Genomic DNA, 14,512 nt, shown 5'->3' with positions numbered 1-14,512 from the left:
CCGGAGTCTTTTCTTAAAGAACCTCTCAGCTCTTTTCAGGTACTTGCACAGATGTAACTTTTCTGTTAGAATTCTAATGCCTTTTACACTCTCAAATGCATTAAAGCACCATTTCTAATAAGCACCATTCAGATCTACAAAATTTTATGTTTAAGCATTAAAATACTTTTAAGTGTGTTCAAGCTACATAAATGCACTTTAAAAACCTGGCTTTAAATTGATATCCCTATTCTGCTGGAATAGAGTCACAGTTTTAATCTTGGAAATAGCATTTAAATGTGCTTAATGAAAAGAGCCCACAATTGGTTCACAAGTTTATGAGAGGTTGTAGGAACAGCTGAGATGAAAGTTGAGAGATGAAGGTCCCTGTGTTCAGTTTGTTCATTGAGAATATTTAAGATTCTCTTTCAGCTGCTTTTTACACCTAACTCAATAGTTGGTTTTAATTTATGACCAGTGTCCTGAAGACTCTTTCTGATGGGGAGTTTTTAATTCTGTCAAAGCTGACCTAACTGTTCTGTAACAGATCATTTAATTACAGTGTCTATGAACAGCATACTTGGATTTTCACCTCAGTGCTGCTTCTTCCTTGTTTTCACTCTTCAGTTACATTTTAGCTCACGTGAAGAACGCAGTGATTAATTCCCTGATCTGATTAGCTCACTACTATGTTGGTGTCTTGAGTGCTGATCACTGCCCCTGTTCCCCATTTTCCTGGTCCCCGTGAGCAGGCACACAATGGAATGGCAGGCTGTGCTGGAAACTCGCAAAGCCAAAGTTATCTGAGAGCGATCTGATCCGCGGGGATGAATGCAGTGACCTTTCTCCCGGATCACTACTTCTATTTACACATTAAACTTTCCTTCCCGTGCTGCAGAGCTGAAAAGGTGCCGTATCAGGCAAGAATGTGTGTCAAGGATTCCTTTGTTAAATGTTGGCAGCAACCTCAGCAGGCCTTGCCAAGTCAGTCCAGCCCACCCACCCATCCAGGAGCACGCTGGGGATCCCAGCCCAGCCTGAGCTGGGTGTGCTCCCTCCTGGCAGGGCTGTGCCCCGGCAGCTGGGACACTCAGGAGCTGCTTCCAGCCCTCCCCTTGCTCACTGTGCTCTCCCTGCCTCAGGAATTGGCTGCCCAGAACCAGAGGGGTTCGGTGTGTCCACACCTCTCAGCACCCCACACTGCTCTCATGATTTAAATACATTTACACTCCGTGTCCTCCACTCCAGGGGAGAAGGAAGTTATTAACAAGTTTGCAGAAGGGTGTGCTGGAGAAACTAAGCAAACAGCCAGAGTAAAGATCTCCTACCACCTCACCTTTTGCTAAACCACTCAATCACCTTCCCCCTTTGTCCTTCTTCACACCTTTAGATTCTCTTCCAACACACTGATGTGTTTTGGTTAGAATTGCAAAAGATTAACCAAAATAATACTCACTGGATGTTTCAGAAATGTTTTTATTGTTTTGCTCAGGACAGTTTTCCAGAACTGCAACAGCAGTCCTTCAAAATCAAGGTTAAATGTCTCTGCAGGTAAATGTGCATAACCTGTGTTCCTGAAACAGACAGGGAGCCTTCAGTTACAATCCAGAGACACTCTCCTAAATGACAACCACATACTCGTGATGCTTCCTGCAAAAAAAGACCTTTGTGAGAGTTCTGATTTCCCCAGAGTTATACAAGAACTGAAATAATAGACTGTAATCACCCATTAGTCCAGCCCTGTGCCATAGTGGGATTTTCTCCTTATGTGATTTCCTATTGTTAGGCTAGGTTCATGTGACCCAAGCAAGAGTTACCCTCTTTCTCCATGCTTTGCTCATGTTTTCTCATTTTTTTTCTTAACCCTGCTGCTCACCCTTCACCAAAGGGCAATGACTTTATTTTACACATCTCCCAAGTCTTCACCCTGCTTGAGAATATCAGCCTCACCCTGCTACACAGGGTGTAGCAGAGAAGCTGCAGAAGGACTTTGCACAGTCAGTCCCTGACTCTTTCCCTGGTTCTCTCTCCTTGCCCCTCCTTCTTTGGAGATATTTATTCAGAGGCCAAACGAAAGAAGAAAAATACATTGCAATTAAAAATCACGTGTACAGGGCAGAACCTATGAAAAGAAGGATCAATGGAATTTCAAGGGAATTGAAAGGGAGGCATGAAGTAGAACACACAGGTAACTGGAAAGGAAATCCCCAGGTGGATAATCCAAAGTCTTCATGGAAAACGTAAGTACTGTAGCAGTCAAACTCTTGGAGGCCAGGGGAAGATGCTAGAATTGTTAATGTGCTAAAGTCCTGTAAGGTGGAACAGGTGACAGTGTAGACTATCAGTGACAAGAACAGGAGTACGAGTCTATCAGAGCTTGGCTGATAACCATGGCAGATCAAAGGATGCACACGGAACACTTGAACTTCGCCGTGGTACACAGCAGTACGGCTGTGTTAAAAAAAATAGCTTAGCTGCATTTCACTCACCTGGATGTGCCAGGTCGTGTTCCAATCTGTCCTTATTAGTCGTGACATAGCAAAAGGAAAAGTACCCCCAAAACGTGATTCAGAGCCAGTCAAGGCTACCTTGGAAAACGTCACCGCTTCTAAAGACAACACTCGTGGAAGAAGGTGCGGAGGATTCCGCGGCCGGAGCCGTTCGGGAGCGGTGTCAGCGCAGGGGCTCGGCCGTGAGCCGGGCCCGGAGGCTGCTCCGAGCGGGGCCCGCGAGGGCCGAGCCGGGGCCGCGAGCGCCCCGGTGCCAGCACGGCCGCGGAAAGCCGAGCGGCGGCGGGCAGCGGCCGCGGCAGCAGCAGCAGCAGCCCGGGCGGGGCGGGGCCGGGCCGGGCCGGGCCGGGCCGGGACAGGTGCGCGGCCCCGCCGCGGGGCGGGCGCGGCGCAGGCACCGCCCGGCTGCGCGCCCTCCGGGGCGGGCCCTGCCCGCCCTTTCCGCTCCGCGCCGGGGGAGGAGCGGCTGCGGCGGCGCCGCTCGGAGCTGGGCTGCTCTGCGGGAACCGGGACCGGGACCGGGACCGCGCCCCGAGCGGCGGGGCGGGCCGCGGCGCTCAGGGCTGCGCGCCGCCGGCCGGGGCACGGCTCCGCTCCGGGGCGGCGCGGCTCCGCTCCGCGCACCCTGCGCGCCTCTCCGCCCCGCGCCGGGCAGCGCTCCGCGCCTCTCCGCCCCGCGGCGCGGCCCCGCTCCGCGCCATGCTGCCCGGGCGCTGCGCCTGAGGCGGCCGCGGAGCGGCCATGCAGCCCTCGCTGCCGTAGCTGAGCTCGGCGCTCGGCCCGGAGCCCGCGGCGAGCCCGCGGCCACCCCCCGGCGGCACCGGCACCATGAGGAGCGGCGATGACCTGGAAGGCTTCGACGGCGAGGCGTCCAGCGCCTCCATGATCTCGGCGGCCAGCAGCCCCTACCAGCCCACCACGGAGCCCGTCAGCCAGCGCCGCGGGCTGGGCGGCCTGCGCTGCGACCTGGACTACCTGCGGGGCACCTTCGGCAGGCTGAAGCTGGCCGAGGTGGTGAGTACGGCGGCGGGCGCGGGGCCGCGGCCGGCGGTGCGCGGGGCGGGCCCGGCCGGGCCGCGCGGCGCCGCCGGGGCCGCGTTCCGCCCGGGCCGTGTGCCCGCGGAGCGCCGGCACCGCGCCTCGGAGCCCGCTCCCGGCGGAGCCCGCGCCCGGCGGAGCCCGCTCCCGGCGGAGCCCGCGCCCGGCGGAGCCCGCGCCCGGCGGAGCCCGCGCCCGGCGGAGCCCGCTCCCGGCGGAGCCCGCTCCCGGGCGAGGCTCCGGCGGAGCCCGCGCCCGGCGGAGCCCGCTCCCGGCGGAGCCCGCTCCCGGCGGCGCCGCTCCCGGGCGAGGCTCCGGCGGCCCCACGGGACCCGCCGGTGCCGAGCGCGGGGGGCCGGGGTCCGCTCGGGGCTCGCAGAGACCTCGCTCGCCTCCTTGCCCTTAGCGGGCTGAAGTTCTCCTAAGTGCGCCGAGCAAAAAGAAAGAAACCCTTAAAAAAACCCCGAACACCAAACGTGAGGTTTTGTGCTGTGAAATTAAACGTGAGCTGGGTTCGTTCGTGTGCTTTGGACACCTGAGCTGGTTCAGTTTGATGGAGCCCGTACAAGGCTTAGACCACCCCAGCAGTGAAACAGGAAAACATTTCAGCAGTTGCTGTGGTGCTAGTGGCGATGCTTGCCTTCATCGATCTGCTTTCCAAGTCACTATGATACTTACATTTTTCAAATCAACAAATGTGTTTATCAGGATATTAGGACAAGATGTCTTTTATGAGAACAGCAATCACCTTGAAATAAATTTTAAAGTAATTTTTTACAGGATGCTGCAAATTCTTGTAACTTAAAAAACTTAAACAAGTTCTTTGAGAAGTGTGATGCCGGAAACATTTTAAATTTTGTATTTATAACTTCGGCATTTAAAACCACTGCTGGTTAGTTCAAGGCAAGACTCGCACAATAGGTTTCATGAAAAACACATTGGAAGTATCCTGGCTTCAGCTGCACACAAGTTTATAGAGTACTCTGGTGATGAATTCATTTCTTGTGAATGCCCAGTAAAATCCAGGATTTGGGAGTGTGATTTGTTTTCATCTCTTGTGTGCAGGGTAGGATCTGTGCTCTGCAAGTGGTAGCAGTGAGCGTGTTAGCCCAGTAAAACAACAGGGACCAGCAGTGTGTGCGTTGTGTGTGTTCAGGACTGAAGCCAAAGGATCTGTCATCACTGTGTAACATCTACCTGTCTTCGAGCTGTTAAAAACTATCTGTGTGGTGGAAATCCTGGGTTGGTGCTGCCTGATATGCTGAAATAATCCGCCCTCGGGATTTTTGTTTCAGTTCCTACTGTAGATCCTTTCTGCAGTACACTAATAACTGTGGCAAGTCCTGTTAAAAACTTGTTATCAAAATGACTGATTACTGATCGTAACTGAATCTTTTATTATTAAATCTGACTTACTTGGAACAAATCCCAAAGATACATGGAGCACACCTCATAAGCTTTTAAGTCATGTAAAGAAAGATGGGGGAAAGCCACGCTCTGCTGGAGTTAGAGAGGTTTCCTTGTCCCTGGACAAAGACACTGCTGCTCCCAGTTAATCATTGGGGAGATTTATACTTGCAGAGCAGTGTCTTAGGAGCTGAACCATGCTTTGTGCCCTTTTCATAAGAACGATCTGAGCCATTGCATGTGGTTCCCAGAGTGTATGAATGCAGAGGGGCAGCAGTAAAGAAATTAAATTAGCTGGTGTAGGGTGGAAGGCTGTGCACCACCTGGTTACTTGTACTCAAAAAACTCCTCATTCATGGTAATGGAAGAGCAGACCACTGACATTTGCAAACCAATGGAAAACTGAGCAGTGTTGGAAAAGAAAGGAGAGCACATTCCACTGTGTACTTAGGTTGCTTATTTGCCAAGTATAATTATTTCAGTTACAAATTCAATAATGCCTTTACAAAAATACTGTACGAACTGAAACGTAACAAAGTCTGTGGTGTAGAACTCTATGTCTTAAAAACAAGAAGGAACTCCTGGCACTCAAAAAAACATTACAAAAAGGAAAAAGGTATGTATTGGTTAGGATAGAAGTCTCTGAGTGTGTTATAGTAAAAAAATGTTGCAGAAAATTTACAATGCGTGTGCTTAATTTAGCATCAGGATTAAACTTAAAATACATTCATGATTGACAGGCAAAATATCAGCTCAAGGCAAACATTGCTGCTGCTTGTTCTAATCTTTGGTTGTAGGGCTTCCCACAAACTGCCCTGTAGTGCTGAGAGAAGGAAAACTGCTGCTCCTTGTGGCTTGGATGTCACTGCTGCCAAATGCCCATTTTTGATTGCGAAAAGCAGAAGGAACAGGGAATGGGGAAAACCCCCTCATCATTTAAAATAGGTGTAAGGCTCTGTTAATTTGTTTTAGATTTATCTTTATGGATTCAAATAAAGGGGTTGTTACAAGAGGCAAACCATGATGACATTGTAGGCATATGGAGTAATGTAAGTGCTGCTAGAGAGGACAATAGTTTTAACTCATTAATAAAGTATCTTCAAAGTATCCTTTGAAGGGACACCAACATAATGGGTTATGATGATGTTTCGTGTATGGTATTTTGCAGCTTATTTCTCAGCCTTGTTTTGGTTTTTGATAAGTTTCATAAACTGGAAAAGTTTCAGGCTGGAAAACTGCAGTTCAGGGGTTACACCTCGTCTTTATGGCCAACCTGAAGAGTTCCTAGTCCTTGGCCAGTGGTCAGTAATAGCAGTGTGAGGAGCAGCGAGGGAGTAAGGAAAAGGGCCCGTTTGAAACAGCTTAGCGTTGAACTGGCCTCCCTGATTTTGACAATATTATTGCCAGGTAGGTGAGCTTTTGAGAAAGGAATCCTTTGCCTGTATCTCGGTCTTCTGTTGAAATAGTTGTGTGTGTTTGTTGGGATCTGTGAGGGAACATCTGCTGTTCTGGGAGTGCAGCTGTGGCCTCTTTACAGCTGCAGCTTGGAGGGAGGTGGGGAGTGTTGGGCCACATCAGAAAAGGAAAAGGAGTGTGCAGGGCTCCTGGCACCTGAGGGTGTCACTAGACAGGTGGGAAGTTACACACGAAGGGCACAAAGGGAAGTGGAGAGGACTTAAGGTAGCTTGGAGCTTTCATGTTTGGTTTGTGCCTTTTGGTTTGGTTCCAATGGGACTTTGAACTCAAAATTAAAGTCAGGGAGAAGCCAGTGCATTTGTGTACTAACCAAAGAAATGTTTTTCCTTTGGAGAGGTTGTCTCCATTGACCTTCTGGCAACTAAAAGGAGCAGTACCTTTTCTCATGGAAGGAGTGAGAGGTGGCTGTCCTTGGAGAGCAGAGCAGGAATGTTATTTAGAGTTTATTCTCATTTCTTTCTGGCATGAATTTGTTTCTCATGCTTTTAAGGGCTTTAATACTTCCCACAGAGACTGTTGGACAATGATGAAATGGATATCACCAGAAAACTTTGCTATGGATCTCTTCAAATGATTTGTTTTGTTTCGGTACATTCTCCCCATTCCCTTGAATTTCCTAAGGACAAGCTCTCCTGCTGAATGTCCTTGCTGAAAAGAGGTGTTTACTGTGGGGAGTCAGGAGGGGCCCGTTCTGTCATGCCACAGAGATGAGCTGGTTAGCAGGTACCCCCTCTTTGCTGAAAATAGTTTCATTTTAGATGAGATTGTCTTCTTTCCCCCCCCCCTCCCCCCCTTCATTTTAGTTTTCAGCTTTTCAAAATGCATTATTTATATTTTTCCTTGGTTATTGTAATTCTGCACCTCCAAGGATCTTACTGTTGTTAAAGCTGGGCATAGACATGTTTCCTACTGAAATTGCTATGGCCAGTCATGGCTGCCCTTTGTCTGCTGCTCAGTTTTTCTGGGAGTGTGGCTACAGGTGGGCTGTTCACAGGCTAGAAGGAAAGGAAAAGCAGGCAGGATCCTGCTGGGAACCCCACTGGTTTTCACGGGAATCCTACCAGGTTTTCATAGGCACTTGATTTAAAGTAACATGTATGACCCTCAGCAGCTGGGCCAGGGCAGTTCCTGTGAGGTTGGCAGCAGTTGGGAATGGTTTATTTGGGGCAGTGTGATCACAGAGCTGACAGGGAGCAGCAAGAGGCAGAAACCCCTAGCATGTGCTGGCTGAGAGGATGGATGGCATTTGTGGTGGATGGCATTTGTGGTGGTTGGTGATGGCTTCTGTGGCTCAGACAGCTCTAGACTTTTTTCTCCTCATGTGTTTGTTCCACATGCTACAAAAATCCATCAGAGATTCCTTTTAAAGAAGATAATACTTCTGCCTGGGAGGTCTCTGAGCTGTGAGATGCTGATGAGTGCACTGGGAAGTATCACTCCATGCTTGCTCTCATCTTCTTGTCTATAGCATTTGATATTGCCAGGAGAGGAAGCAGTTTGAGCTAAATGAAATCTGGTGGGAATAGCAGTTCAGACGTTCACAGTTTTTGGAATAAAAAGTTCCATCTTCATTGGTGGAGAGTAGCTGAGCATTGAAAAAAAGTTGTTTTGTGGCATACTGTCATTATACATTTCCAGATTCAGAAATGGGTTGCTGAGGCCAGGCCTACAGTGAAACTCTTGGCTGTCAGGTTGCAATGAAGAAAACAAAATTCAAAAGCCAGGAATGCATGCCTACATGGGTAATAAGACTATAGAGAATTCTCATTGTTAATTATATTTGAAAATAAAAGTAATAACATTTATGTTCCAAAGAATAAGCTAATTGCTGACTATTAGAGTCTGGTTGCAATCTATTCTGAGGTGTTCATTAATCTCATACTTAGTTATTGCTGCCTTCTTGTGTCTTGGGCTCAGCATCTCAGCTGGAGAGGAGGATTAAATGGAGCTCCCAACCTGGAGCTCACCTGTGTGTGATGCATCACATCTGAGGGCCTGTCTGACTTGCTGCTCCTTTGCCCCTGCAGTGCTCTGGGTGTGATTCCCGGCTGGGAATGGGGGCTGGAGCCATGTGTAAGTCAGGGCAGTTACCAGGGGACCACTGGATCAGTGTGAATAAAGGGAGATTGCTTTTGCACTGGTTGTGGTGAAGTTTGTGTTTCTGTCAGTGGGGTGTTAATTCAGTTCCAGGAGGTTCACAGAGGACAGGGGAGATGTTCTGAGGAGGTCACAGCGGCCAGGCCGTAAGTCCTGGGGGGAAGCACTCGGTGCTCCTGGTGAAGAGCAGAGCACTGCAGGAGACACTCAGAGGGAACTTCGGGTCCCTGCCAGCTCTGTACCTGCCTTTTTTATTCACAGGTGATGGTTTCACCTTAAGGTTTAGTTCTCTTCCTTTATTGTGCGCTTTGGAGGAATAGAAGCCTTCCTCCTCTTTGTTGTGGGTGTAGCTGGAGCAATGTATGCCTTTTTGTTCCTGTACTAGCACTGCCCTCAGCCAGCCCTGTTTGCTGCAGGAGGCAGGACAGGAGGACAGTGCTGGACAAGGGACTCTCAGCAGCCACAGCCGAGCAGTGCTGGCTTTTGGGCTGGGTCCCACCACTTTGTGCCATGTCACTTTTCCACACACTTCTCTTTCATCTCAGGATCACTCTGGCAATTTATAGTCACTCTGATGAACTGCATTGTCCGTATTTTTATTCTCTTATACTCTACAAACAATGAATGTGTGCTGCTGTAAGAAATCATTGTGATTTTTTTTTGGTCATGTGTTGAGCTTTGATTTTTGGTGGCATTTGTAGCTGCTTGTTCAGAAGACATTGAGTATCACAGCAGATACTGGTGATCTTTGGTATTTGATCTTAGGAAAAAACTGTTATATTGACAGGATCAAATTTGTAATGCACAAATAAACTTAGAAATAGTCTTCAGGTGTCTCTTCAGTGCCTCTGAAACTCTTTTCTTCAAAAAGATTTCTTTTGAAAGGTTGTGGATCTGTGTTGCTGTGTTATTTTTATACTAACATTTAATGTGGAAGAGTAATATGATAATTCTGTTTAGCTTTGCTTTTTTATTGTTTCTGTGAACAACTAAAGAAAGTGATTGTGGCTGTCTTCCCACAGAAAGGTGAATGGATTTTGGTTTCTTTCATGGTGTCTCTATCTGGCCATGGTCATATCTTCCTGCCTGTAAACTCCAAAATTCCTGTTAATAATTTCCCTCTTAAGGTGGTAGATAGTTTTCAAATTCTGATTTCATAAGAAATTCCTACAATGTCTGTACCAAATATTTTTTTTCCTTCGTTATGGACCAGTGCACTACACTAATGTAGTTCTCATGGTATTAATAATTTGAAAGCTACCTTTACTTCTTGTAATGTTTCTGGTAATATCTTTTGTTGATGAGGCTCCCTAGTGATTTAATTATCATCTTGAGATAAGAAGACAAGGACTAGAAATTTAAGAGGTTGTGTTCTTCTTGTAACATAATCACTGTTGGAGGAATCTATTAATTCTGGTGAGAGTGCATTGTTTTGTCAAATCAACCTGCACACTTGCCAGTAGCCATCATCATCCTGTGCTTGAAGTTGCACTTCATCAAAATCTCTCTTGCTTCAGGACATCAGCAAATAATTTTGTACTGAAATCTTGCATACAAAGAAAACTAAATGCACAGTGAAGAGACTTCTTGATGCCTTAGGATTTTAGCTTTTATATTTTTCAAATCCTGTACTGTATTAGTGTATAAACTCCATATAGAGTGTTAGTTAACACTCTTCACAGTGTATAAACTCCATATAGATGTTAGATTTCTTCATGTTTTGGTCCTGAAATTCAAGGACACCCTACAGCCTCAGGCCCTGAAAAGTATAAACACAAGTGAGTTGAAGGGGAGCAAACTGGGGGAATATGACTTCATTACCTGAAGCTGTAATTGGAGGATTAACCCCTGATATATAAATGGACCAAACTTAAAATTGTCTGAAAAACTCCATTGTCCATCTTGGGAGTAGCCCCTCCTGGAGTCTTTTGACTGCCCAAAGTGTACTCTTTGAAGGTCTTTAATAAATACCTACTTTTATTCTCTTTACCTTGTCTAGCCTCTCTTCTAGGTGGCCACTCCAAGGCGTCATCTTACCAATGTGTCAACTGCTTTTGTTCTGTAGTGCTAATTCACCACTTATTAGAGCTGCAATTTAAAATACATTCTTATTTAAAAAGAAGAAAGGTCACCTAATTGTCAGATGTTTTGCATAGTTGCTTCCAAAACATGGAAGTAATGTTTAGTTTTCTCTGGAACTTGTACCAGAGAAAAGACGGGTCAGAAATATTGCTGGCCATGGGCAGAGAGGTGCTAGAGCTGGTGTAGCTCTCACTCAAGAGTGAGAGGCCACCACAGTCCACACTGGGGGTTCAGGTGAGCAGAGACCCTCTGATGTTTTAATCTCACTGTGTGCAAATTAAACTGGGAGCTATAACTCAGAGATCAGCTTCCTAACTGTGCTGTCTAATTAACTGTAATTAAGGGTCTGGTGTGTAATCCCTTAGCTTATGGAAGAATATGATGCATTTTTACCCAGACAAGTGTTCCAGCATCCAAGTAAACTTCTGTTAATGTGTAACTTGATATTCAGGTGGTGATGCTTGCACGTCTTTAAATTTCCTTTAGCTCGTATGTACATTCCCAAAGTGTTCAGTTTCCAGGTGACTGGAAACACGCCCTGCTTGGGGTTGTTTGCTTCATTCAGGAGAGCTGAAAGCCCAGCAGTGCCGGTGAGCAGGAGCAGGTCGTGTGCTGTGTCTGAGTTGCACGAGGTGCTGCTTCTGCTGTGACTTTCACTGAAGCTAACCCAGGGCATCTTCAAATGCTGAAAATCTGCCCGTTGCTCAAAACAGGTCTGGCAGTTTTTTTCCAAATTATTTGATGAATTGACTACAACCATTTCCATATTAGGACTTTTCTGTACTTTTGTACATTTTTAAACTGAAATACTTGTGGCGAGAAAGCAATGAGCATGGTTGTGAATATTATTAAATGCTTAAGTTCTCCAAGTCTGACAATCTGTAGTAACTTCTGTCTCAGGAAATTATTTTCATGCTAGGAATTATTTTCGTGGTGGAAACTGATGCTGCCACTTGAATGCCGTGAGTAGATTAATTAGCTGTTTGATGACAGGCTCTTCTGAAAGAAACTAGTTGTTGCATTTAATACTTAAAACTTTTTATCTAACGTAGACGAAACATTTTGTTAAACACGGTGATAGTTAAGGCTGAGATGCTGTTGTAGTTCGTGACCTTTGGAGTTGCTGTGGTGCAGCAGCTGTGCAGCCCGGGCGGTGCGGGAGGCGAGGGCAGCGCGCAGAGCCGCCGCGCTGCTGGCAGCGTTTTGGGGGGCGCGGCGGCTCTGCGCTGCAAACCCCGGGATGCGCGGCTGGCAGGGGCGTGGGGGCCCTGTGTGTGCTGCTCCTGCAGCCCCCGTGTCAGCCGGCCCTGCGGCGCGGAGGCTCCCATGCAGCTGGCAGCGCTCTGCGTGGCTGGCCGCATCTCCTGTTGCAATGTTCTCTTTCCCCAGGATGTCTGGACTCCTTTTGCCTTTTAAGGCATGGCATCTAAGGGGGCCTTCGGGTTACAGTCTTGGGAGCGTTGGGATTGCAGGGACATTTTGCACCGTTTCTTTTAGACGAAAACAAACCCAAAAAACTTTAATGGATTCTGTAGGACTACTTTAAGTTCTTGTCTGTTTTCTCATTAAAATTTCTTTCTTGTCTTAATATTTGTGGGATGTTTGAGGTTTACTCATAATTGGGATTAAATGGGGTTTTAAAGGATACAGACAGATTCTGATAATGATGAAATGGAACTTTCACTTTTTAAAATAGCCAAACAGGCTACTTAAAGTAGAGACTGTGCAGACCAAATACTTGACAAATTTTATGATTATACCTTTACTTCTTAAAACTATGAAATTGCTTAGTTTATCTGTTTGTTACCAGATTTACAGTACTGTGTTTTAATACTGTTTTGACCAGGTTTCCAGCACAAGCTGACCTGTGAACATGGATGGGAACATGAAGCCAGTTCAGAAGTATTGATTTTTTTTCTTTTTTAACAGCCAAACAGAGAATTCTCATAAGCGAAGCAACAGGAGTTTTTTGTACTTTATTTAAAAATCATGCAAGTAGGATCTCAGTAATGTGCTGTATTCCAACAAAGTGTGTGCGCAGCCCCAAGACCAAGAGCAGGGCAGTTGTATCTGCCCATTCTGTTTAAATAGCAAAGATAAGAAAAGCTCTTTGTCCTTACAGCTTGACTTAAAGTGCCAGGGAGTGGAGTGGAGAGGACCCTGCAGCCTTGTTGGGAGGTTGGGGAGGGAAAAGTGGGGGCTGTACTGTGAGGTACCTCCTGAGTGTCCCACACAGGTGTTACCAACAGCCCATAAATGCTGATACAAAACTGCTGACTTCAGTGATACTATTCAATTAGTCTGTAGGACCGACAGGATTTGGCAGGGATTTTTAAGGAAGGTTTTATTTCCCTGCTTTGGTACGTGAAAGTGAGGCTCGCTAACAGAGCAGTTAAGCTGGATTTAGTCTCCATTTTGTTACCTGTAGCCAGTTTTTACTCTGTGTTACTATTGTGGTAAAGCAAATGGGACTAATGGGAAAATATTTTATGCTCCCTTCTGCCCCCACTACTTGCAGCTGGCAGTGGCTGAGGGAGATGCAGATGACTCTATGCATACAAAATTACATTCAGTGTGGCACCAAAGAAATGTATGATGGTTTCTTTGACCTATTTTTGCCTGTCTTGTTGAAGAACATGATATGCAAATGCTCGTCAGATCGTGATAAAATTGGACTTGAAGAAACCTAGCTGGGTAGTCCCGCTGTTTAAGAATTTCCACTCCCTGTTGTATGAGTGCTTTAATTATGTTTTTTTTCAGCACCTGGAGCCCTGTTCTGAGGTCTGGCAGCACTGCAGTGGTTTGTGTGTGGAGCTCCCTGGGCTGGTGGCCTGTCCCTCTCTGCTCCCCTGGTGCAGGCAGGGGCACACTGAGGCTTCTGGAAGGAATTTTACTGCCTGACCTTGGTGAGCTGCAGCTGCCTCTGAGGAACCTGCCCTGTCTGGCACCAGGGAGCATCGTTAACAGACCAGCTTGTGAGGCTTGGGAATTAGAGATAGCTGTAAAATCTCTGTTTGCAGACACTGCCAGAATGAGCACGAGACAGTGAATGTGAAAACTGAGCCTCAAATATCAGGATATGGTGAAGAACCATCTACCTCCCTTAGTTTTTCTGTTTCATGACACTCGCTGTAGCCACTGGCACAATTCATGTACTGTAGATACAAAATGAAGCTTTCCATTTATGAGTTGTTCACTTCATTGGGTTGTTCAGGAATGAAGTGATTAATGCAGAATATGAATGAGAAGGTTAGAAATGTGAGACTCTGTGTTGGGATTTTGTTAATTATTGTCTTGAAGGACTTGTTGCTTATGAAAATATTTTGATTTGTGCTACAGAACAATTGTAGTTTCTGGGGACTGGAGGCACAAGTTTCTGTGGAGAGGAATTGGTAGGAGAAACCAGTTATATTTTGCATAATTTTTTTGGCTTTGTTTAAAGCATGGCTCTCAGTATGGTCTTCAAATGAACCTTCCTGTAGGGTGGAGTTGCTAAAAAACTGTTGATGGGCTTTTGTTTATGGGACAGGTGGCACGCTACAGTCATTTTTGTCTAATCTGGAAGGTTTGTTTGAGTCTCATTCAGATTTCAATAGGGAAATGTCATGTGCCTAAAACAAAAATCTCCTTGCAATGTGCCTTGGCTTCAGATGCTGTTCAGTGATTCGTTGGGTCAACTGCTTGTTGGATAAAACCTAAAATACATCTAAATCAGACTTTTTTTTGGTGAGGGGGGGGGTGGTTGTTTCATTGTTTTTGTTTTCCTAGGAAGAACTGTATTTGTTTTATCTGTCAAAACCTACCGTGTATTTAATGGTACTTGAACTGGAATTGGTTTTGCATTTATCTAGCAGATAAGAATGTTTGTTGTATAAGTGTGTCCAAGCAATAACAAAACTCTGTACTAATGCAGTTAGCAGGAA

At 46.5% G+C, this 14,512-nt stretch overlaps 1 protein-coding gene and 1 long non-coding RNA gene across 2 annotated transcripts in view; one reads left to right on the top strand and one right to left on the bottom strand.

Annotated features, from left to right (window-relative positions):
- Positions 1–1,435: 1,435 nt before the first annotated feature.
- Positions 1,436–2,833, bottom strand: LOC110472757 (uncharacterized). Its single transcript, XR_002465761.3, has 2 exons — positions 2,469–2,833; positions 1,436–1,629 (listed from the first exon to the last, which is right to left on the bottom strand). It is a non-coding gene; the product is annotated as an uncharacterized LOC110472757 (long non-coding RNA).
- A 428-nt stretch (positions 2,834–3,261) lies between these two features.
- The window catches only part of CMTM4 (CKLF like MARVEL transmembrane domain containing 4), a 29,525-nt gene continuing 18,274 nt past the window's right edge, over positions 3,262–14,512 (top strand). Inside the window, exon 1 of the mRNA XM_021534723.4 lies at positions 3,262–3,503. Within this exon, the coding sequence (XP_021390398.3) occupies positions 3,318–3,503 (186 nt within the window). The 5' untranslated portion in view covers positions 3,262–3,317. The remainder of the gene's footprint in view (positions 3,504–14,512) is intronic.

Source organism: Lonchura striata, chromosome 11, assembly GCF_050655825.1.
Source record: "Lonchura striata isolate lonStrDom1 chromosome 11, ASM5065582v1, whole genome shotgun sequence".
NCBI classification, from domain to species: domain Eukaryota; kingdom Metazoa; phylum Chordata; class Aves; order Passeriformes; family Estrildidae; genus Lonchura; species Lonchura striata.
The sequence above is the reverse complement of the archived record's forward strand: the minus strand, read 5'-3'. Positions and strand labels throughout refer to the sequence as shown.